The 24,772-nt window shown below is 44.5% G+C and overlaps 1 protein-coding gene across 6 annotated transcripts in view; it reads left to right on the top strand.

Annotated features, from left to right (window-relative positions):
* ATP6V1H (ATPase H+ transporting V1 subunit H) overlaps positions 1 to 24,772 on the top strand; it is an 82,496-nt gene that overhangs the window by 25,446 nt on the left and 32,278 nt on the right. For 2 of the 6 annotated variants that reach the window (XM_060116508.1, XM_060116510.1), the window contains 7 exons: positions 4,562 to 4,771; positions 7,181 to 7,327; positions 12,713 to 12,815; positions 13,779 to 13,868; positions 18,091 to 18,204; positions 20,864 to 20,968; positions 24,244 to 24,297. In XM_060116508.1, the coding sequence (XP_059972491.1) occupies positions 7,215 to 7,327; positions 12,713 to 12,815; positions 13,779 to 13,868; positions 18,091 to 18,204; positions 20,864 to 20,968; positions 24,244 to 24,297 (579 nt within the window). In that variant the 5' untranslated portion in view covers positions 4,562 to 4,771; positions 7,181 to 7,214. Of the gene's footprint in view, positions 1 to 4,561; positions 4,772 to 5,618; positions 5,808 to 7,180; positions 7,328 to 12,712; positions 12,816 to 13,778; positions 13,869 to 18,090; positions 18,205 to 20,863; positions 20,969 to 24,243; positions 24,298 to 24,772 lie in introns of those variants that run through there. The other 4 variants (XM_060116507.1, XM_060116509.1, XM_060116511.1 and 1 more) reach the window with 3 other exon arrangements.

The raw sequence follows: 24,772 nt of genomic DNA, 5'->3' as shown, positions 1-24,772 counted from the left end.
AATTTCCTCTCCTTGTGCCAATTGGTTAAAATAACACTGGAGAAAGGGCAGATCCAGATAATTAGAGTCTACAGATAAATACTGATTATTATGAGGATATGAGCACAGGGCCAGATAGATTTTCTAGTGCTACAGGATTTGGACAGGTTTGCTGTTGTAGGATTTGCAGCATTTAATTCTGAGTTCTGATCATTATTTGTCAGAGGTATTAACACATGCCCATCTCCCTCCACATGAATAACCTTTTAAGAGGTGGTTCTATTTATAGTTAAGAGGATTTACAGACTTAAACTGTACTTTCTGCAAAGATACACACAATACTGAGCAGGAAAATGGTAAATCGTGTTATCTAGTGGCAGAAATTCACGCTTAGGAAATTCACCTAGGAAACTATGACTTTAGGAGAAAAACCCCTAAGCCCCTTAATGTTCTTATGTGCCTGTAATAGTTTATCAGTTTGTTTTCTCAAGCAATTTTTGTAGAAAGCTTTTCATTACCATATGGGATATAATTTTTATATCAGAGAAAAATATCTAAGGGTTAATATCAATAACCGCAAAAATCAATGTCTAGGTTTTTTGCTTTTTAAAACATTACCTCCTGAAACATAGAAACAAACAAAATGTAATTGTTTGCCTTGGTAAAGGGAAGTTGTTTAGATTGGAGAAAATGGGAAGGATCAGGTAATTATTATCAAGGTTCTAGTTTTTCTCTTGGGTTTGGTTTGGAAGCATTTTTGATAAATCATCAATAAGATAAAGCGAGCACTGACACTAAAGCTTGATTATGGTTTTCTATTCTTTCTGGATAAACCCTTTCCTTGTCAAGAGAGGTCACGGACTGTGGAGATGGTCTTACCTTGACATTGTGCCTGGCCATGGTGCCTCCTGCATTTTCCACGGTTTCATGAATGTTCACATTATATTCCTCAGCCCTAGGCGGGAACAGAAATTGTATCTGCATAGATGGTCTGGAGAAATGTTTCTGGAGGTCTTCTTGGTCGTCTGGGGAAAGCCTAGGCATGTTTGTACAATAAAGTCTCCAAATGAGTCCTGTAGCTTGATTTTAACACCACGAGCCCAGGGTCCACTCTATTTCTCTTCCTTTGGCTGGTGCTGGTCTGTCGCTCAGTCTGCTGGGGGCCTCCCTGCAAAATTACATCAACTGAAGCAAAAGGATTATCTGTGTTGTGGGTCAGCAGTTTATCCACAGACCGTTAGCTCTATTCCAGGATGAGCCTCTGATTTTGAGCACCCAGGTATGTTATGACTGCCCTCTACAGGTAGCGGTGTATTCCTAATTCAAATTGAATGCTAAATCAAAGCTGAAAGACATGATTCAAGCGATATATTGCTTAGTATATCATGATAAAGGAAATAGATTGCGTGGCAGAGTTCTGTGTTCGTAGTGTGTGATACTTGACAGTTTGGGGCTATACACTCGAGGCAGAGGAGCCACCTGGTCTATCTAGGTCTCTTAAAAGGTCACTTTAGTAGCAGTCAGCTTTGTGGATGGAAATGTGTGCTAAACTCATACCCAAACTTAACCCCAAGGATTATTACACTTTTTACTTAGGTCATATAGAATTAATTGAAGTGATTTTCTTAGGCGGTAACTAGTCCTCTAATGATTAAGCCAAGACTTGGCTTCTACATCATACTTCCTATTTGTAAAGTGCTTTATAAATATAGGATTGTTAAACAGAGTGCAAATAGATAGACCGTAATACCTTTTTCTCAAACGGTATCTAATGCCCAAGTAGCCTCTGCTGGCTCTGGGGGTGCACAGAGGTAAGGATCCCAGGTATGTATTACTGGGGACTACAAACTGGAGAAGTTTCCTTTATAAAATGATCCCAGGCCCCCAAAACTGACATACAAAACTAACAGAATTCCCAGCAACATCCCAGCTTCCTTTTTTGCAGAAATTGACCAAGCTGATTCTAAAATTTATATGAGATTGTAAGGGACCCAGAATATCCAAAACAATTTCAGAAAATAAGAACAGAGTTAGAGAATTCACACTTCTCAATTTGAAAAATTACTACAAAGCTACAGTAACTAAGACTGGGGTGCTGGCATAAGGATAGACACATATATCAACGTAATAGAATTGAGAGTCCAGAAATGAACCCACACACTTATGGTCAGTTGATTTTTGACAAAGGTGCCAAGACAATTCAATTGGGAAAGAACTGTTTTTTCTGCAAATGGTGCTGGAAAAACAGGACGGCCTCAGGCATAAAAATTAAGTTGGACCTCACACCACATTAAAAACTGAACTTGGACTTCCCTGGTGGCGCAGTGGTTAAGAATCTGCCTGCCATTGCAGGACACATGGGTTCGAGCCCTGGTCTGGGAAGATCCCACATGCTGCGGAGCAACTAAGCCCGTGCGCCACGACTACTGAGCCTGCGCTCTAGAGCCCACGAGCCACAAGTACTGAGGCCCGTGTGCCACAACTACTGAGCCCACATGCCACAATTACTGAAGCCCATGTGCCTAGAGCCTTTGCTCCGCAACAAGAGAAGCCACCGCAATGAGAAGCCCGCACAACGCAACGAAGAGTAGCCCCCCCTCACCACAACTAGAGAAAGCCTGCGTGCAGCAACAAAGACCCAACGCAGCCAAAAGTAAATAAATAACTAAATTTATTTAAAAAAAACTGAACTCAAAATGAATCATAGACCAAAATATAAGAGTTAAGACTATAACACTCTTGAACGAAAACATAGGAGAAAATATATGTGACCTTTGATTAAGCAAAGCCTTCTTAGGTTCAATACCAAAAGCGCAAGTGACAAAAGAAAAAAATAGGTAAACTTGACTTCATCAAAATAAAAAACATTTGCTCTTCAAAGGACATCATGAAGAAAGTGAAAAGACACCCACAGAATAGGGGAAAATATGGCAAATCATACATACATAATAAGGGACTTGTATCCAGAATATAAAAAGAGCTTCTAAAAAAAACAACTGGAAATGGGTGAATTGTCTAAATAGACATTTCTCAAAAGATATGCAAATGGCCAAAAAGCGTATGAAAAGGTGCTCAACATCTTTAGCCACTGGGGAAATGCAAGTCATAATCACTAATGGATACCACGTCACACCCAACAGGTTGGCTTTAGTAAAAAAGACAGACCATCACAAGTGATAGTGAGGATGCGGAGCGACTGAGACTCTCATCCACTTCTGGTGCGAGTGTAGAATGACGCAGCCACTTTGGGAAACAGTCTGGCAGCAGCAGTTCCCTTGTAGATATGCACTGAAGCAAGAGAACTGAAACATATGTTCACCAAAGACACGCAAATGTCCAGAAATTGGAATCAACCCACATGCCCATCCACTGGTGAGCAGATAGACAAAGTGAGGTATATCCACACGATGGAATATTATTCAGCCATAAGAAGTAACGAAGTACTGATACGTACCGCCACATGAATGAACCTTGAACATTATGTTGAGTGGGAAGAGCCAGTCACAAAAGACCACATGTTGTCTAACTCCATGTATTAAGAAAATGTCCAGAACAGGCAAATCTATAGATACAGAACATACTGATACATTAGTGGTTGCCTAGGGTAGGAGGGTCTGGGGAGAGATGGAGAATGATTGCTTATGAGTAAGAGGTTTCTCTTAGGGGAGATGAAAAATGTTATTACACTGCTTGCAGTGATGGTTGCCCAACCCTGGGAATATACTGAAAATCTGAGGGTCTAAGGACCTGGTGTTTGGCTCCAGATTCTCAGAACGAAAATGGAATAGGTGGTATCAGTAGACTCAAATTAACCTGTGTGATTTCCGGAGCTGGAAGGGACCATCAAGAGTGTCTTGTCCTCCTTCCCATCATCTTCTTCATTTTGTGGATGGGGAAACATGCATGGGGTATCAGGTGATGTGTTCAAGGGCTACATGTGATAGTACAGTTGGGACCAGCCTCCACATCTCCATACCCTGGGGCCGTAAACCATGGCTCTGCACCACCCTGCAAACCAAATCGTTTGCGTTTCTCTTTAAGGATGTCATTTAGGTCACCAGCCTTTTCCTCACTTCCCCACTCTCATTTCTGCATCTTCTATTCTGGTGTCAAACATTGGAGGAAACATTTCCTTTGAACATTTGTTCATTTCTCTTAGCACTTTCCCCACACTTGTAAACATTCTCCCTCTCAGAAACTTCTTTCTACTTAAAAATTATTTGTGTGAACGTTCTTTCAACTTCTTAAGTTTAATTTGATAATGATTTTTATCTAAGTAAGTCTCCTAATAAAACATTGCACACACAGTGCTCCTGAGATCCTAGTAAACATTTTTTCATATTTGAGGGTGTGTGTGTGTGTGTGTGTGTGTGTGTGTACATCTAGTGGAACTGCAGCATTGACTGGCATTTCCTGGAATTCTCTGTAAAGCAAGTGTCCTGGAGATTGCAGGAAGGAGAGTTTGTATGAGAAAAGAATTTTACAATTTGTTAAAGGTGAGTAAAGTACTTATTGACAAATGTGTATTTATTTTGCATTATTCCCAAGTATAAGGACATTTCCTAAAGGGTCAATGTAACAGGCAGGATGGAGAGACTTGCATCTAAGAGCATAAACATCTCAGAGTGCGTGGGAGCTGATGGACTGTTAATCCATGCAACTCCTAGAGGAAGCTGAAGAAGGCAAGGAGATGGATTCTCCTCTAGAGCCTGGGGAGCGGCGTGGAGGACTCAGCCCAGCCAAACATCCGCAGCCCAGTGACACCCACCTCAGACTTCTGCCCTAGAGAACTGTACGATAATACATTTGTGTTGCTTTCAGCCAGTAAATCTGTGGCAATTTGTTACAGCAGCAATACAAAAAAAGAACACAATATTATATACTATTCCTACTGTGTTTATTTGTAATCAGTGTATAATATTAGTTTTGTTTTCCAAACTTGACCTAAATTTAACATTTGTAGGAGAAATATATTGGTTATACCTACAAATCTCTTTCAACAGTTATCAAAAACAATATGCTATTTTACCCGCTCACTAGTTGCAGTGTAGCGTTACTCATTACTATCTTAAGATAAAGAGGGAAGCTGAGGCCTGGACTGGGGAAAACTTCGGCTCAAAACGGGGTTTTCAGAAAAATACAGGGTGCTATTAAATTTGAATTTTAATTAAACAGGAATAGTTTTGTTGTTGTTTTGTTTTTTTAGTATAATTGCAGCTGTGGCATGGAACATCCACTGTTCGCTAAATCTGCAGCCCTAGGGCAAGATAACTTTTGTGACCCATGTCTCAGCATCAGTTTCATATTGAGACTCGGAATAAGAACGCCTGATTCACTGACTTGTCAAACCCAAGTGAAAGTCAACCGATTTCAAAGCACTAAATTAAACTTTTCAGAATGACGGTTGAGCTAGATGAGTTTTGGCTCGGACTCCGTCCACGGGGCCGCCGGGTATCGGGGTGCGGGGTCTCCGCGTGTCCGGCCCGCCCCCAGCCCCCAGCCCCCAGCCCCCAGCCCCGCGCTCAGAGGAGCCCTCTCGCGCGCAGGGCGCTCCTCTGGCTGTTTTGGGCCCTCCCGGCCCCCGCCTTCCGGGCGGTCACGTGCCTCCGCTCACGTGACCGGCGCTCCTGTCATTCCGCTGCGGCCGCTGCGGCTTCCTTCTGCCTGTAAGGCCCTTCACGTCCGATCGGTGCCGAATCGCGCTCGCTTTCTGGCGCCGCGTCCCCATCGCCGATCAGGCCTCCGGACTCGGCAGGAGACCCGCCTCGGCGCCCCAGCACGGCGGCGGTTCCGACTCCGGACCGCTGCATCTTCCCGTCGCCTTGGGGGTGCGTTGGAGGGTCCCGCGGGTTCGCTGGGTGAGGCCGCGCTCGGGTCGTGCCGTCTGCGGCCTCGGCCCCGGTCCCCGACTCCTTCCCCGACCCCGGCGAGGCGAGCTTGCGGTTTCTCCGCTTCCCTGGAGCGCGCTGGGTTCTGCTGCCCAGGCGCCGCCTGGCCTCCTCCGGCCCCGGTTCCCCGATTTCTTGCCTTCCGGGCCTCAGCGGGGTTTTCGAAACTGCGGAGCCTTCCCCGCAGGGAAGGGCAGGCGAGAGAGGGTGGACGGGTGAAAGGTGTGCTTTCCCCAGGATTGGGCCGCGGCCCTGGCCGGCTGGGGGTTCGAGTTGTTCAGGGACCTAGGTGACCGCCCTGAGGCACCTTCAGCCGCCGTAGGAGGGGCCGCTGCGGCCGAGCCCGCTTGATTCCAGGTTCCAGCTTGGCCCGGACGGCGTCTGTTTTCACCTGGGCCCAGCCAGTCCGCATTGCCCGTGTTTGTTCATGCAGCACACACAGCCTCAGATGTAGAGGTTACTTCCAAACTGACTAAGGTCATTGGGATCCTGGAATAGAATTTGGGGTGTGGTTTAAGCTTCTTTGTGGTCATAACTATGAGCTTATATTTTGTAAACCGGAACTTGTATTTTGTGTCGTGATAAAATCAGGCTTAAACTTTTATGTTTAAGTTTAGGAGTGAGAATTACTTAAAAGTTCATTATTGTAGGATCATATTATCACACCAGTCTCTCATTGTTGGGTGTGCCTAAACTGTAATCTTTATTTGTTTCAAAAAATTCTCCCAATATTGATTTTGAAGCTGCTATAAATTTTGATCGAAAAAAGAAAGCTCTGTCTTCTAAGATACTGCATTCCCACTTTGGGTGTTAATTTGAGTAAATAATGTTAGAAAGGACATGTAGGTTTTTCATATGCCACTTTAAAATGATGCTTACTAAATGTAAATAAAATAATTGGTCCTATCTGTACTATGCAGGTTCTTATTTTTTCTCTGTCACAAGAGGAAAGTTGATTTCAACTGTATACATTTAAAATACTTTCCTATTTTGTATGCCTATTCTAAGCATGGTTTCTTAATTCAATATCTTAAATGGTTCCTTTAAAAATCTTACTGCGATATTGGTGCCAATAATTAGAAAACCTTTCCTGGAAAAGTAAAAACCTATAGAGAACACTTCTATGGAACAGTGTATAACGGGACAAGATTTGAAATATAATGGCACAACTATTTAATTAGGATATTTAGTATTTGAGTTGAATGCTTGTAGAGATTAAGGTGATAATGATGCTCTTGCTAATCATAATAGTAGTAGTTGTTAAAAAACAATCACACCTTGTATTCTGGTTTTACCTTGCATCAAAATTGAAGGTCCGCAGAAAAACATTCACGATCATAAATTTAGATGACCAAGATGGATATCCGGGGCGCCGTGGATGCTGCCGTTCCAACCAACATCATTGCCGCCAAGGCTGCAGAAGTTCGTGCGAACAAAGTGAACTGGCAGTCCTACCTTCAGTAAGTGCCGATTTGCTGTGAATCATGGGTAATCGTGTGCCTTTGCTTCAGACTTTTTCATGGTCATGCTTCTGTGAGAGAAGTACTGGAAAAATACTAATAAATGTGGAAGAAGGCACTTCCTCCTTAGGATAATTAGCTGTCACAGGGAGGCAGCTTAGTGTGATGGAAGCAGCTTGGGGCTCTAGTTGGCAGGCAGCGCTGGCCACAGCACTTTCGACCTTCTCTGCCTGCCAAGTGGTACCGTTGGGATGAATGGGAAGCACAGGAGGAGTGTTCAGGCCCTGGAGGGAGGAAGAGGATGACGGGCAGAGCCTGCCCGACGCCCGCCCCGTAGGCCTTGGTGATCAGCGTGGGGACGGGTGGTGTTGCAGAAGGGCTCAGACAACTAGCAAAAAGCAGGTGTTTAAGTTTCAAGACTTGGGTTTGAATCCTGGTTCTTGTGTCTACTAGTTTGCTGATCTTCGGCAAATCCCTTAACTCCTCTGAGGTTCACTAAAGTAAATGTGAAAGGGGGATACATATCCCGTGGGAGTGCTGCTGAAATCATGTATTTAAGGCATTAGCACAGTTGAATACAAGCACTGGTGTGTTGAATACAGTCAATAAATTTTAGTTCTTTCCCCCTCCTTGCGTGTGTTAAGATTTAGCACGTGGGTGTTCTGTACTTATCTTAAAGCGAGTGTTCATTTTTTCTTGACCATACTTTATCATGTTGACTTGACTTCATATCTGTTTATTTTAGTATATTCATAACGGTGAGTTATTAAGGAAATTCAGGTAAGATTTGCATGCGTATTTTGAAAAACAAATTGGGAAAGCTTTAGTTTAATATTTAGCAGTTTGTTTTGTTCTAAGAGGTATATGCCGTGTACAGAAATGATCCCATTTATTTCTGTTAATTTAGTTACTCCTTACACATTGAATAACCACCTGCCAAGTTTGAGGCATTATTTCCAGACTTTGCGGCTACAGAAAGATAAACTCGTAATCTAGTAAGGAAATCAGATATATAAACTGATCATTTGGAGATCAGATGACCATATGTTTAGGGGTCTATTTCTGGGGCCAAGGAACACAGTTTTAAATTCACTGTTGGAGGAATTAGAACTAATGGATAGTTCTATGCAGGAGTTAGATAATCACATTTGCCTTTTGGTTGGATTGTTCTTCCCTCAGTGTAGAGGGTAGATTTGTGGATGATAAGCCCGGAGCTAGGGACAGGTTAGAGCAGTATTCGGGTTGTGGGAATGGCTAGAATTGGAGAGACTGGAGAAAACCTTAGTGGTCAGTTTGATGTGTGAGGGTGAAAAAGTATCTAGGATGACTTCTGGTTTCCCAGTCTAAGGGAGAGGATTATGGTGAGGCCACAGATTTAAGGGCAGGAGTGAGAGGGACTTTCTGATCTTTTCTCTGGTCGTCTGTATCTATGTAATTGTTTAAGTCCCCTGTGAAATGAGGATTTTGAGCTCTGTTTCCTAATCTTAGTCCAGAGTGTGTTTAGACTAGAAGACAAGGAGTTTCATGTTTATAAAGCCCAACTGTTTATAACCTAAATAGAATAATATTGAACTCAATCATAAAGCACTGGCTGACGGGCAGGCATTCCCTCGCCTTGGCATTTGGAACATTCGTAGTTACAGGGAGATTTTTTTTTATTTTTTATTTTTTTTTTGCGGTACGCAGGCCTCTCACTGCTGTGGCCTCTCCCGTTGCGGAGCACAGGCTCCGGACGCGCAGGCTCAGTGGCCATGGCTCACGGGCCCACCCGCTCCGCGGCATGTGGGATCTTCCCGGACCGGGGCACGAACCCATGTCCCCTGCATCGGCAGGCGGACTCTCAACCACTGCGCCACCAGGGAAGCCCACAGGGAGATTTTTAATTGCTTTCTCTTCCCTTCCTCCTGTTCCAAGGCCTCCTCACTACATAAGTCTTAGTCTCCCTTTTTTCCTACTTCTGTTCTTTATTCTGTTGTCCAGCTCGTGGGTTTCCTTTATAGAAGCCGTCTACTCTATGTCTGTACACAGATGCGCCCCACATGTCAGCCGTGTGCCTCTGTTGAGCTGGCTGTGGGGACACTAGTGGGTGTGAGATGTCCTCCCCCCACCCCCAGAGCGCTCACAGCTTGTTGCGGGCTGGACGGGACCTTTGAGTTATCAGTGAATCTGATGCCACATTGTTTTCTGATAGAGTAAAACCCGTGGGAGAATCGCCCAGTGTCAAAGGCCAGTATCTCTCACACGTTAACATGATACTATGGAAGTCCTGTGCCTTAAAGTGTATTTACATGTGATTAAACTTCTTAATCATTCAGGTAGGCAGTCCATAAACGAACGGGCGTGGCTATTCCGGTCAAACTGGAATCCAGTAAAACTGTCCTGAGGATGCAAGAGTTAAAATAGTGTCCTTCGTTGCGAGTTTAAAGTTTAACGAGGAAGCAAACCTTTAACTGAAAAATTAAATAATGAGTTGAGGTAAGCATTAAAATGGAGACACATGTCCAGTTTTCCCAGAAAACAAGGAGGGAGCGAAGCATCAACCAGCAGCACCGGGACGTCCTCGGGGAGCACATGGAGACACCTGTGGGAGTCACGGGCAGAGGGGCCGGGGCTGCCGAGAGGGAAGGAGCCTCCGGGCGGGGACTGGAGACTCAGAAGGACGCGCAGGGCTCGGGAGCTCCAGGTCGGCTGGTGGAGCCCCGCCCAGGCTGCTGCAGGCCGGAGTGTGGCACCCGCACGTGCCAGCTCTGCAGGCCAAGCACCTAGGAGTCGTCTCCTCTCTTCTTGTCCCTGACAGTCCACCTCCCGTCCAGGCCCAGGTCCGCACATCCAGGCCCTGTCCCCAGTCTGACCGCCTCTCTCCAGGTGCCCCGCTGCCGCCTGGCGCAGGCTGCCCGCGTCTCACATGTGCTCGCGGGTCCTGGCCGGGGGTCTCTGCTGTCACTGTTCCCCGGAGGTACAGTTTTAACAGGGTAGTGAGAGTCATTTCAGACAATGTGGATCAGACCCACTCGGACCTGCTGTGTAGCACAGGGAACTATGCTCCATATTTTGTAATAACCTATAAGGGAAAAGAAGCTGAAAAAGAATCTCTCTTTCCCTCTCTTTCTTTCTCTCTCTCTCTCTCTCTCTATAGATATAGATATAGATTTTACTCTCTATATACATAGATTTAGATTTTATATATGTATCTGAGTCACTTTGCTGTACACCTGAAACTAACATGACATTATAAATCAACTCTGCTTCAGTTAAGCAACAGTGTAGGTCACATCATGCCCCAGTGCCCCCAGCCCTGCAGCTGCTCTGTGTTCCTGCTCTTTCTCACACAGCTCTTTCTCACACTGCTGCCCCAGCGTCCTTGGACTTACACTTCTGTCTGTGGAAGTTCCTCCTGGATCACTTGGTTCATTAACTCCCTTCTTTCAGGTGTCTGTGCGGGTGACCTCAGGAAGGTCTTCTCTAATCCAGCTAAAATATGTCCTTTCCTCCCTACCTAGCTTTAGTTTTTTTTTTAATAAACTTTTAGAATCCTGACATTATGATATGTGTGTGTGTATTTTTTGAAAAAGTATTTGCTTTTGTGCTTGTATATTTTCTGGTTTCTGCGCTGGAGTGTGAGCTCATGGGGGGAGGGATGTCCAGTTCATTGCTGTGTGGCCTATCCATCAAGGTGCCTGGCACATAGCTAGCTGGCAGCTAACGCCGGCTGACTAGATCATGCGTGAGCAGAGGGCTTGGAGGGTGCGGTGGAGACGCGCTTTTGGGAAAAGAAGTAACGTGCTCGGTAAGTCACATATTGTGTCATGGTAATTTCATAGCAATTCTGTGAAATAAGTTTTCTGTCCTCATTTTAATGAGTAGACAGCTGCTCACGTAGGTTAAGTAACATGGACGTGCTCATATAGGTTTTAATGAGTCAACTGATTGAAAAAGTTTTTGTTGAAAGCCTCTGCCTAGGTGCTAGGTAGAACTGCCTTTCAAATTCACAGTCTGACCAAATGAAAGGAGTAAAACAGTTGGGGGGTGTGTTTGACAAAGCTGCCTGGCAGTGTAGGTCAGGGGGCTGTGGACGAGGGCTGGATTGGAAGCAGGAAACCCGCTGGACCGGGGCCATCAGGCTGAGCCACCCCAGCGACGGGGAAGTGGGGAGGAGAGTGATGTCAGGGGGAAGTATTGTGAGGACGGGGCCCGAGCAGACTTGACTCATCACAGAAGGGGCCGGAGTCCATGGCCTGTTAGACTGTGGGACTGTCAGAGGAAGATTACAGGTGAAATAATTTAAACACAGAAAGCAAAAAAAGGTTCCTTGGGACAAATGCAAGGAAGTTAGACTTCAGAAGGAATGGCTTGCCAAATAAAAAAAGAAAGCTGCACAATTTCAAGATTACCAAGTATAACCTTCATAGTACACTTTCTCAATGGTAGAAAAACTGCATCTTTTTCCTATGATTATCCTATTTTAAAAGGTATGGCATGCTTTTACATGTCAGCATAGCCAAATTTGGGGGTAAAATTGTTTGAGCTAGGGAGTTCAGGTTTATGAAAAAAGACTTCATTTATTTTGTGCTGGAACCAGACAGGTTGGCATCGTTATCTTGGTGTAGCCTGGGGTGCAGAGTGCGTTTTCTCCTGACCAACTGTGATATGTGAAGTGCTTAGTCTTAATGGGAACAGGGCACAGTGTCTGCTTTGGCTTCCATCGTCCCATCAGCCTGGCTGGGGCATAGAGTGTGTGGGAGGTATATGTTCGTGACCTCAGTTATGCCCCTGTAGGGTGTGGAGTGCCTGTGTCATGTATGTGATCTTGTGAGTGGGGCTGGGAGAGGTCAGCCTGGAGTTCAGGTCGCGAGTTAGCACTGCGGAGGGGGGAAGAAGACGGCGCGCGGGCCGGTTGCTGGGAGGATGGGGATGTTTTCAGAGAGCATTTGGTCACGTTTTTCTGGGTCTGAAGGGAAAGAATATGCTGGAGGAAATGATTGCAGAAAGTTGTATGCAGGGGTTTTGTCTTGATAACTTAGATGGCCAAGTAAGCTGGCTGGGATGGAGATAGGCTGAGACTTGGATAAGGCCCAGAGGTGGCATTTTAGTGAGTGTTTCCTGTGGACCAGGCCCTGTGCTCACCGCCTCACGAGGATTATTTCAGCCTCAGTTCCGCCCCTTAAAGGCATGGGGTTCTTGTTCCCATTTTGCAGGTCAATTAGCTCCAGTCAGGGCCTGGGAGGCCCATGAGCAGTAGGTGGTGCGGCTGGACCCAGACGGCAGGGCCGTGGGACGCCAGGGTCTGGTGTCAGCCCTCGCAGAGAGAGGCAGCGCGTCCTGTGTCACTTGCGGCCAGTGGCCCTTCAACTCCTGCTGAACGGAAACCTTGTTCTTTCTTTCTAGAGGGCAGATGATTTCTTCCGAAGACTGCGAGTTCATTCAGAGATTTGAAATGAAAAGAAGTCCTGAGGAGAAGCAGGAGATGCTTCAGACGGAAGGCAGTCAGGTGATCAGTTCAGATATTAGACCATGAACACTGCCCCGTGTCATTAGACATTCTAGAAATTTTCTCAATGGCCATGTGATAGTCCACTGTAGGTAGGCATCATAATTTAACTAAAGACTCTTTTTTCTTGGAAGACATTTGAGGGATCTCTAGTTTTCTTTGTTAATTTTGGAAAAAATGTCCTATTGAGTATGTTTATTCCTCCATCCTTTTCTGCATTTCTGAAAAATTTTTTTGAATTAGAATAGATTCCTAGCATGGAAATTACTGTTTCAAAGTATACAGTATTTTCAAAGTTGCTTAACTTTTCTGTTTTTTAAGCATTTTTTTTCTCCTTTGTATTCTCACTAGAATAACATCTAACTCCGCTGTCCATCAGATTTTCTGATACGGTGCCCTGATTGGCCGAAGGAGCCCGTATACGATTCAGCCTGATTCTCACAACAATCCTGGGAAATTTGGGAGGAAACATATCGTGGGTGCCAGTTTTGTTGAATTCTAGAGAGACTGTGACATAGGTGTTAAATCATAGGATGGAGACTGGTCAGGGCCTCCTGGTTCCAGTGCCTGTACCGAATTCCTGTCCTTGGGCTGCTCTGGTATTCTGTTTCCTAGTAAAAGCAAAAACCCCCCCAAAACCAAAAAAACAAAGGAAACCCAAAACGAATGATAATATTAGATTTGTCTACGTAACTTAGTCTTTACGGTTTTAAGAGTTGATAGTGGTGAGGTCTGTCTATTTAAAAATAGCAAACATTTTGACGTCACTAGAAATTATTAAAAAACGGATGCAAGCCCTAGTATGGTCCTCCCATACTTCATCACAGTATTTGTAAAAGGCAGGCATTTTCTATAACTGCATCCTAATTTAGGCAAGAGAAGTAATATTTTAATGAAATTCCATTAAAATGTTGTGTTTGCACATTTGAAAACAGTGGTTAACGTTCATTTCATTTTTTCTAGTGTGCTAAGACATTTATAAATCTGATGACTCACATCTCCAAAGAGCAGACGGTTCAGTACATCCTCACCATGGTTGATGACACGCTGCAGGTGGGTGTGTTCTTCACCTGACATGTTTGGTCCTCACCTTTTTGTGCTCTCCCAGTAACAGCACTTCTATAAGGTTTCACCTAGAGCACTGGTTCCCTTCCAGAGTGTGATAGTATATTTTTCTTCGTTGTGTGAGTTGTAATTTGCTAATGGTGGTAAAGCTGGGACTGCCCACACACTGGCTACTGTGTTGTTTTTAGGATGTCGGGGAATCAGAATGTCTTTTTTCCGTATTTCCTCAGAGTTCTGTGTTGGGCAACAGCAGTGCTCGGTGCATCCCCTGAGGCTTTCTGGATTCTCTGCCTACTCACAGATGATGTGGCTCTTTTCTTTCAGTCATTCAACAGATTTCAGTGCCCCTGTGTCCCGGGCCAGGGCCAGGCCCCTGGGGGTTTAGTGCTGACTGTAGTCAAGGTGCTTGCCCTCAAAAACATGGTGTTTTTGGAGAGCATTTTGGTTATCATCTGAGACTTTTCCAGTGATGTGAAGTTTCTGTTTACTGCTTTGTTGTCCCTACACACAGAGGGCCTCCCTTATTCACAATATTGTATCTTATACTCGAGTATAATCTAGGTTTAGATTGCTGGTATTGAGAGCAGTCTTTCTGAAACAGGCCAACTGACTGCAAAATCCAAGGCCTGTCTGCACGTCTCAGGGAAAAGAGTCTTGAAGACTCAAGAGTCTGCCTGTCTCTTGAAGAAAAGAGTCAGTCTGGCTGCTTGGAGGGCGTCCGTCTGTCGGTTTACAAGGAAGAGCATTTATCGCTGGCCTACTGTGTGCAACCACTGGGCGAACTGTTCCTGAGGACCCGGAGGTTAGGAGAAAGGGTGCTGCCCATCTAAGGGCCATCGTGTCACTTACAGGGATGTTTTGATTTTATCAACTCAGGATGGCTGTCCAGCCTGGGCTGATGCAAGCCCATCTGAGAATGATCTCCGTCTTTCTCAGCACTTTTTCCTTTAGGAAAGTAAGGTCAGGATAAATGGGGAGTGTTGTGGTCTGCCTTGGTAACCCTCGTTACTATGACTGGACTAGAATGAGGAGGCCGTGAGCTGGCCTGCAGACCCTGGTTTTACTGATACATACACACCCACCCACCCACACTCACACATGCACAAATTCCCTCGATTTTTATACACATTTACAAACCCGTAAATTAAAAACCATGAGTTCACAGAAAGCATCTCCAGTTTGTGCCCTCCACCACCCCGCCCCCGAGTTCACACCAGCCCCCCGTTCCACGCTGGACTGTCTTCTGTGCCGGCGAGTGGGCGCGGTCATCTCGTCCTGTTACTCACTTGTTCCACCCGTGATACGGAGGAAGTCGGCTCAGAATTGCTGACCCGCATGCCCGAAAAAAAGCCCTTTGCCTGGAGTTCAGTATTTGTCTGCAGTACTTTGTCTTTAAACGAGGTTGTGCAGAGTGTTGTGTTCAGGTTTGTTTTAGTGTGGTTATGTTAGTTTTCCAGAAATAGTCAGCTTCATTTATTTTTGTTTGTAATCTACTTCAGTCTTTTTCCTCATCCCTGTTGGTTTTTACTATTTTTTATTATGTAAAACGTTTACATGCTTCCAGAAGTCAGAACTATACAGAAAAGTATGTCCCCAGTCCCCGTTGCCCACACTCCCACCCACCTCTTGTAGGTCATAATATCGTAGACTTCTGTTTGTCCTTCCTGTTTTTCTTATTGCAAACAGATACACATGTACAGGTACACATGTATTTTCTTATTTCCCTCTCTTTCTTATGCAGAAATACATACTAGATGTAGTCTGTTGTATTTTGTTTGTTTCACTTAACAATATGCCAGAAATCATTCCGTTTCAGTTCAATCTCCCATATTTTTTTTTGACAGCTACAGAGGACATTAGTAGATATACCATATTTTACTTAATCGGCCTCTGATGTAATAGCCATTGAGGTTGGTTCAGGTACATATATATTGGGTTTAACAAAGTTTTATTTTTCAAAATGTGCAGTTGGTGGGACCACTCAGGCATCTTCCCAGCAGCTGGGGCATCCCCACCTCTGGTGTTTCTCGTGTAAGTTACTTGAGCTGTTTTAAAAGCCGTCACTAGGTCTTTTCCTGTGGAGCTCCTGACGGGCTGGCCTGGCCAGGGAAGCGTGAATCTTCTGTCTCTCAGAGGCGACAGCTGGCGTTGCGAGCTTCCTACCGAGTTGGCCGCGTGTGGCCTTGTCACGAAGACCAGGTTCCTGAGCCTGTCCCGAATTCTGCCTTTGGGCCACTTCTTCCTTTTGGCTTTGCCCTTAGATCGTCCTCCGGGTCTTTGTCCTTTAGTGGCCGACTTTCTGGCCTCTTCCTTCTTGCCGTCTGTGGGGGCATCTCAAGCTCGGAGGGCAGCTGCTACCACTGAGGCCTCGCTAAGATGTCGGGCAAAAAGCGGTTACGATATTTTGTAATTAGAAATAATGCAGATAATAACCTTATGCAAATGTATTTTCCTATTGTTGGGAGTGTACTTCATGGTAAATCCTTAGAAATGGGGTTTCTGGATAAAAGGGAACCATGTATGCAATTTTGTTAAGATATTGCCAAATATTCCATTTTGCATTCCCACCAACGTGTGAGAGTGCCTGTTTCCCTACAGCTTTGCCAACAGAAGGCACTGTCAGGTTGTTACATTTTTGCCAATCAAGGCGATGTCCGAAGTAGGACATCTTCAAGTGTATAGTTTTATTTGTTCTTGTTGACCTGTGTTTATGGAAGATCTGTGGAGAGATTTAGACTTAGGTAGCTGCCATTAACCTTAGCTACTGATTAAACGTATTCTGACAATTGATTTTATTGGTAAAATTTTGGTTACATTGAGAAATTTGCGCTCACTTTTACCACGTTGAGTCCGTGTGCCATTTAAAGAATATTGTTATACATTTCTAATCCAGTCTTTTTTTTCTTAACACATCTGAATGGGAATACTTTGGGGGCAGAATTGCTTGTTTTTCCTCACGTGTTTAGTTTTTAGTACATAATTTTGAAGATTAAAATGTTTTCTGTGCTCGCATATTAGTATCAGTTGCTCAGTGCCTCTCAGAGGGCTTTATCCTTATTCTGTTAAAGGTGTGGATTTGGGTGCCTGGAGCAGCAGTGGCTGGAGGTGCGTTTTTAAGTAGGAATCAAATCCATGAAGGACTAGTTGAGGAAGATGGGTTTTAACCTTAGTTAAACGTGTGACAGTTTCTGCTCTTTCTGTGTGTAGGGGACTTTGTTAATTTACATGTGCAATGAGAATTACAATTTTAGCTTTGAAAATAGTCCACCAGTGGAGTTAATGATGACCTACCTGAACTTCGAGTTCTTTGATGGAGTCGTTATCATAACTATTTCAATTGTTAGTCTAGACTATAATGATTTGTTACTTAAAGAGATAGTAGCCTGCTCCTCAAATAGGTAACTGATAGCACAGACCAAAGTTAAAGCCATTGTATTTAAGAAGATTTAAATGTTGATCTGAGAGTTAAAGATATTGTTTATGTGGTTATTTGTGCTGTTTACCAAATATTGCTACTTAACCACCGTGTTCACTTAGTGAACCAGATAGTGGATTTCAGCCAGCAATATGCAGAGAAAATTTCGGTGACAGGTAGAGTTTGCATGATTTCAACTAAGAATTAATTGTTCCTCTGATCTACCTGCTGGTATGCTATGATGTTTTTTGCTGTCTTTATGTGCCCCAATTTTTCTATCACAGTGTGCTCAGGGTAACCTAGAACATCCGAGATTTCTCTAATTCCCTGTTTCCCTGGCCTGTTTGTAAGTAGCTTGAAGTGCTTCCTGCTGATCATCCCATCTAGAGCTGAATTGGGATCTCTCTGCCCTACATGATTTTGTTTGTGTGGAAGGAGGGTGGAGGTGTCCAGATAGCACTGAGGGGGGCAGGCTGAGGAGAGATGTCACTCGGGTGCTACACCTGCAGGGGGTCTGTTATCCTGGCTCACCTGATTTAAACTAATCTTAATAACTAAAGGTGATTTTACTTAAAACTATCCCCTGCCCCTGCCCTGCCCCCATCGTCACCCCCCGCCCCATTGTAATAATAACAGGGAGACAAATCTCATACCGACTGGAAAGAGAAAACATGGATTGAGGGGACATACAATGAAGGCTGAGAAGCAGTGCATAATCGTTACATTCTTTAGGAAAATGCATTCTGATCAGTGATGTTTCTTTCTATCCGTTTTTTTTTTTTTCTTTCTTTTTAGGAAAATCACCAGCGCGTTAGCATTTTCTTTGACTATGCTAAACGTAGCAAGAACACCGCCTGGTCCTACTTTCTGCCCATGTTGAATCGCCAGGATCTCTTTACTGTTCATATGGTAAGTTTTGAGTTGGTCCCATTTCTGATTCAGGGAAGAAGTGCACCCAGGCTGGGTGTTGTGACTTGGTAACGTCCCAGTACCCAGAGGAGTGAGTGCTCTGACCTTGGCTTTGCAAAGCAGCGCGTCCTTACTGGACGTTAGTAGTGTGGGGTGTTGGGAGGTCACAGGAGGCAGGGTTGCCCTGACACAGTTCAGCTTTGTGGAGCATTTGATGAGCTCGTTGAGGTAACAGCCTTGGGCAAGGCTTCCCGGGTGGCGCAGGGGTTAAGGATCGCCTGCCAGTGCAGGGGACACGGGTTCGACCCCGGGTCCGGGAAGTTCCCACATGCCGCGGAGCAACGAAGCCCGTGCGCCACAACGACGGAGCCTGCGAGCCACAACTGCTGAGCCCACACGCCTAGAGCCCGCGTGCCTCAACGAAGAGTAGCCCCCTCTCGCCGCAACGAGAGAAAGCCCACGCGCAGCAACGGAGACCCAACACAGCCAAAAATAAACAGACAAACAACAAACAAATAAATAAATAAAAATTTAAAAATAAAGCCTGTGGTAAATTCACATGTGCAAACAGCTTTAGGTGGTCTGTGACAGAATTAACTGCATTTTACTATAGAAATTAAATTTTGCTTGGAAGCAGCTGTTGTGTTTAATTTTTATTTTAGTTAAGTAGTTGATTAATTGCTTTTGAATATCTTAGATACACTCCTGTTTTAAACTTAGCCTGAAAGGCTGTCTTTGGAAGTGTCAACACTGAGCGGAAGGTCTGAGAGGACGATCAGAGAGAATCAGGCCTTGTGCAGGCCTTTTCTGTTCCTAGCGCATTGTGGGCTGCAGGGGGCGCTCCTGAGGCTGCATTTCATAGACGCCTACATTTTCGCAGCAAGATCCACTGTCAGTGAGAGTTTTGAGCGCACGGTTTCTCTTTCTCTCCATATATATCTATATTCATTTATGTACTAGTATGTTCGTATATTGTATGAAACATTCGTAAAAAGAAATTTAAAAGGAGGACTCATGAAATAAACTATTTTAAAGAGTACTTTAAAAAGAAAACAGTAATATATTTTCTTCTTTCAAATTGTGTAGAGGCTTGTTTTTGCTGTCTGGAAACATGATTTAAACATTTTCCTAATTTTGATGGTCCTATAATAAAATTGACAAATATGTTAAAGACCAAATACACATTTAGGGTAAGCTTCATCATTATCCATGGTGCAGCCAAGTCTGTGTTTCCATTTCTTTATGATTTCCGTTACTTTTGGCTCATCTTTCAGATTTTGAGGGTCAGATGCTCATTGGTTTACCCCGTGCTGATGAAGAGCTTGTGCTTGGAGAGGAAACGCCAGGCCTCGTGTTCCTTTGTCTTCGCCCTTTTGCTTGTGCTTCCACTGCTGAGATCATCTTTTCAATTTCCAGTTTCCTTACAGGGATCCTTTCATGTCACTTTTCTGTTTTGTGACAGTTAGGTCAGTTTAAGTTAGATGGCGTGTCTGTGAACTCACTTAGCGAGGCACGTGAAGACGACCGCATGTCACTGCAAAGCGAGGGAGTCGGGGTGCCGGGCGCTGCCCCCCTCCCCCGTGGTGCAGGCTCCCGAATATGCCGCGTCACACGCTGCCCTCTGTCACCTCGCGCGCTGTGTGCATGTCTGGGAGCAGACCTCAGTGTGTTTTCGGCTCAGCTCATCAGCCTTCACGGTCTCTACTAGGATTAACCCTTGCTGAATCAGGAGAGCTTTGAAACACTAACTTGCTTATAGAAAGTACTGAAACCCAATTTATTAAATTGGGTTTGTGGATGGAGAATTAGTATTTTATACTGCCTTTCCCCCCTCCCCACCCGGTATATCTATATCTATATATTTCCAGATTTATTGAGGTGTAATTGACAACATTATAAGATATTTAAAGTGTACAACATGATTTGATAAAATACACTTACACTGCCTATTTAATAAAAAATTCATGATTCATTTTTTTAACATCTTTATTGGAGTATAATTGCTTTACAATGGTGTGTTACTTTCTGCTGTATAACAGAGTGAATCAGCTATACGTATACATAAATCCCCGTATCTCCTCCCTCTTGCATCTCCCTCCCACCCTCCCTTCGTGATTCATTTAATAGCTTGAAGAAAATTGAGAAGTTTTTGAGTGAGGAGAAAAGGGTGTTTGTTTCTGTTGAGAGAGATGACTATTCAATACCCAGGATATATTTTATACCAAGATACAGATTTGTAACCGTGAGAACTCGCAAGGGCTTGAATGACCGAGGTACTGGCTGGCAGTTTGTTGGAGCGATTGCTCAGAACTCTGGCCAGTGATTTGGTGAAAGTCGCTAAGAAGGATTTTTGTGTTCTTTTGATTTTTGCTGGTCTTATAATGAATCCTAATGTTACTTTTGAAACTCAGAATAATGCAGGGAATATTGTGAAATTCTTAAAACACAACTGATTTTGATTCACTTTAATGGAAGTATTTAAAACTACATTTGACCATATTAGAAATATTTTTAAAAATTAAATATAATCTATTATCTTTGAAGGAGTTGAGTGCTAAAAGAAATCCTGCAGCAAAATGGTTATGAGTCCTGTTTCTTAGGGTCTATGGTGTGATTTTTAGAATCAGTATAATATTCAAATGTATTTCTTATTTTTCAGGCAGCAAGAATTATTGCCAAGTTAGCAGCTTGGGGAAAAGAACTGATGGAAGGCAGTGACTTAAATTACTATTTCAATTGGATAAAGACTCAGCTGAGTTCACAGGTAAAAGACTTTCCTCTTAGTATCTTTGAAAGGAACATAACGTCCATGTTCCCTAAAGCTATTTATGGTAATTATGTGAAATTACAAAAACTCTATGTTAAAAAAGAGGCATTCTGAGTTTGATGAGTCAGCCACGCTGCTTGCAGGTCTGGTAGGGGCTTCACCTTTTCTGCCTGTGACTGGCTTCAGCTCAGAGCTTCCTGTCTCTTCTGCCACTCGGGGTTTTCCCTTCACGCATTTCAGCAGGTAGGGAGGATTTCCCTTCCAGGAAGGTGGCTGCCGAGATCACACGGGTTGGAGGATTGGAAGGACGCACACAACTCCAAGGGTACACTCATGTGAGGCTCACAAGAGAGGAGGAGAGACAGTGCGATGGGCGAGCATCTCTGCCCTGGGACCCTGGACCACCCACATCGGTGCCAGGAGTCTTGGTTTGGGGAGAGTTCTTTAAAAGTGTGCGTGGGTCCTTTCTGCCCTCTGGTCACATACCCAGGCCAAACTGTCTGACCAGTCACACCAGTAAACAAACTGGCCCTGGCTGCCGCCAGGAGGGCTTCAGACTGCAGACAGCACGGTACAGCTCATTAGGCAGCCCGCCTCTAGTCCTGGCCAGGAGGCTGTCCCAGGCACCACTGGGTGGCCTGGGACTGCTCTCTCCAGCCCGAGAGGATGTCTCCCTCAGTGACTCCCTCTCAGGATTTCACTGTGTCCTCATGGGGTTGCATTTAAGCCCAAAGGGAAACACGAAGCCTGCTTGCTGTGGTCTTGCTGCTGTCAGGGCCGTCAAGCCCGCTTCTTCGTGGAGGAGGACAGCTTTCGGGGTGACGGCTGGCACATCATGAGTTTTCCCGTTTGTCTTCTCGGTTCCCCAGCACAGGGCGGATGGCGGGACACTCCTGACGGCTCAGTGGAGGGTTTCTTTTCCTTTAGGCGTTCGGTGACCAAGTGAGAGGTGGTGAGGGGGCTTGGAGGGAGTGAGAGGAGCGAGCTGACCTGGGTGGGGAGGGCGGCGGATCTGTATCTGGAAGGAAAGGCAGGATGGGGCGGGCGGGATACGGAGGATGGGCCAGGAGAGGCCATGCTGGGAGGCCTCGTGGCCTCAGGGCTAGAGGACAAGTAAGGGCCTATTTGAAATGAAGGCTTGGAAAGTTGTAATTTAGGTTTCTGGTGACTTTATGATTTTAGTAGATTTTAATTTGAAGTATGAGAGAGACACCATGACATTTTGCTTCGATTTATTTTTTGTCTTATCATTGCCTGCCTTTTTGTGGGGGGAGCCTAATAACCTTTTCTGTTTGGATAGGGAGATTTTGAAGTGTCTTGGAACAAAATCAGTTATTTTTTCTGTCAACAGCATACATTTTAACACTCTTTTGGGCTTAGTTTTTTTTTTTTTTTTTTTTTTTTTGCGGTATGCGGGCCTCTCACTGTTGTGGCCTCCCCCGTTGCGGAGCACAGGCTCCGGACGCGCAGGCTCCGGACGCGCAGGCTCAGCGGCCATGGCTCACGGGCCCAGCCGCTCCGCGGCATATGGGATCCTCCCAGACCGGGGCACGAACCCGTATCCCCTGCATCGGCAGGCGGACTCTCAACCACTTGCGCCACCAGGGAGGCCCTGGGCTTAGTTTTTAAAAGTATTTTTACAAGAGCCACAAGTTTTGCAGATTTTACTGAGTTTGTGAGGTATTTCAAAAAGAAGATTCTTAGAACATGAAAAATACATATGTGAAGATGAGATGTATTTATTTCTACATGTGTATCATTTGGGATCAGAGCGCTTAGTTAAAGGGGTAAACCCCCCCCCCCCTTTCTTTTTTCCTCTTATGAGATTAGTTCTCCCTTTGAAGAAACTTCATTCTGCTTCAGTGTTAGGCATGGTCTGGTGGTAATAAGACTCTATGCTAGCTGGACTCATAAAATGAGATCTGGTAGCAAAGAATGCACGCTGCAGTGTGCCACTAACATTTTGGGTTGTTTCATCTTAGACTTTTTCTCGTAGGAGTAACATTTATGCTGTGCCTCACAGATGATTGGTTAGTTTTAGAATGATTAGCTGTGGTTGTAACCATGTCCAGCAATCGGGGGGATATTTCTCCGGTCACTAGTGGAAGCAGAGATTTCAGTGTCTGGAACACTTTTCATTAGACTTGGTGTGAGACAAACGCTCTTAAAGACCTTTCTGTATCTTTCCAGCGCGCTTGCTCTTTTTATCGCGGAGTCTTTGGCCTTGTTCAGTTACTGTCTGGTGTTGCTGCTTTGCACGTCCTGCCCCAGGGAGAGGCTTCAGGCCCGTCCAGCCGTACCTCAGAGTCTGGTCGCTGCTTCTGCTGGGCTCTGGCTGGCTACCACCCTTGCTGTGGGCAGACACTTGTCCACAGCCTTTGATCAGGGTGCAGTGACAGGCATGAAGCAGAGGCTTGTTCGGGCTTTTATTTTCTACTTTGCTTAAATGCCACGTGATAGCACTGTATCTGCAAGGTCTCTTTTTCTCTATCATAAGCATCTTCTCCCTCATAAAAAGGACCACATTTTCATGATTCTAATAGAAATAGACTTTCAAAAGTCTGAATTAGGTGCCAATTTGGATATTTTGTTCTTTGACTTTATAGAGACATTTAGGAGCCTTTTTCCCAATAGTTTAACTGTTATACTTGGGTTATAGGGGCTCATGCCTGGCACTTAGTAGATAAGTTATTGAATAAAACAAAATAAAAATTTCCTTTCAGAAATTCATTATCACTTTTCTCTTGCATATTCAGCTTCTGACTTTCTACCTTAAATTTTCTTTGGTCATTTCTGTGTAACAGGTGAGGTTCTGATTGTCATTATAATGTGTTAGCATTGTTGTGGATAACCTAATATTTTAAGTTCCATGTAGTATCTTCCCATCATCAGGCACCTGTTTTGAAAGCTTTGCCACAGAGTATAGTGTAGATAGTTCAGCTTAAGACAGTTGTCTCATTGGAAAAATGACTCAGGAAGTAAATCCTGAGACTTGGAAATTTGCACTAGCTTCACTTATGAAATGTAATTGGAACTTAGTATTCAGTTTATTATTGTTCCTTTTAAAATAATTTATTAAGATATTATCCAGAAGAGTGTAACGACGTTTAGAATATTTCGTATCATCCCCACATTTTTTATTAGTTGATGATACTCCATTCAGTAGGATTAGGAAAACAGTGATAAAGTTTGCTTAGCTCTCTTTCGTAAGCTGATGAAGTAGGATAAAATTAAAAACAAAACTAAGTAATAAGTTATTTATTTCGTAATAGAAACTGCGTGGTAGCGGTGTCGCTGTTGAAACAGGAACAGTCTCTTCAAGCGATGTAAGTACATTCCTTGTTCGTTCACTGGCCTCCTAACACCCTGAATTTAAGTTATTTTGAGTCACAGACATTTAACGTTTTGAAGATGTCCCCTAGTCCCCCGATGTAAATCGTGGATTTGGTGTCACCTCCAGTTGGGTTAATGGTGGTGTGAAAGCCGTGTGTAAGCCTTTCTGGGCTGTGCGGTTGCTTTCTGCTGTTGGTGGAAGTGGGGCTTCCTCTTCCTGTTGCTCTTCTCTTCAGGCGGCTTTATCTCAGGCCTGAGAATCAGAGCAAGTCTGGACTCAGATGCACAAGTCGAGTGAGTAACCAGAGCTCCTCTCTTACCACTTTAGCTGTCTCATAAATGCTAACATCCGACGGATACACGGACCCTGCGCCAGGCAGCTGAAAACAGTTCCATTCCCCGCTGGCACGAAAACCCACTACTTGCCTGAGTTGCTCAGGGTTTAATGGGGGCCTGTGTGGTGGCCAG

This window comes from Mesoplodon densirostris, chromosome 13 (genome assembly GCF_025265405.1).
Source record: "Mesoplodon densirostris isolate mMesDen1 chromosome 13, mMesDen1 primary haplotype, whole genome shotgun sequence".
In the NCBI taxonomy this organism is placed as follows: Eukaryota; Metazoa; Chordata; class Mammalia; order Artiodactyla; family Ziphiidae; genus Mesoplodon; species Mesoplodon densirostris.
This window is presented reverse-complemented; position numbering and strand designations above follow the sequence as displayed.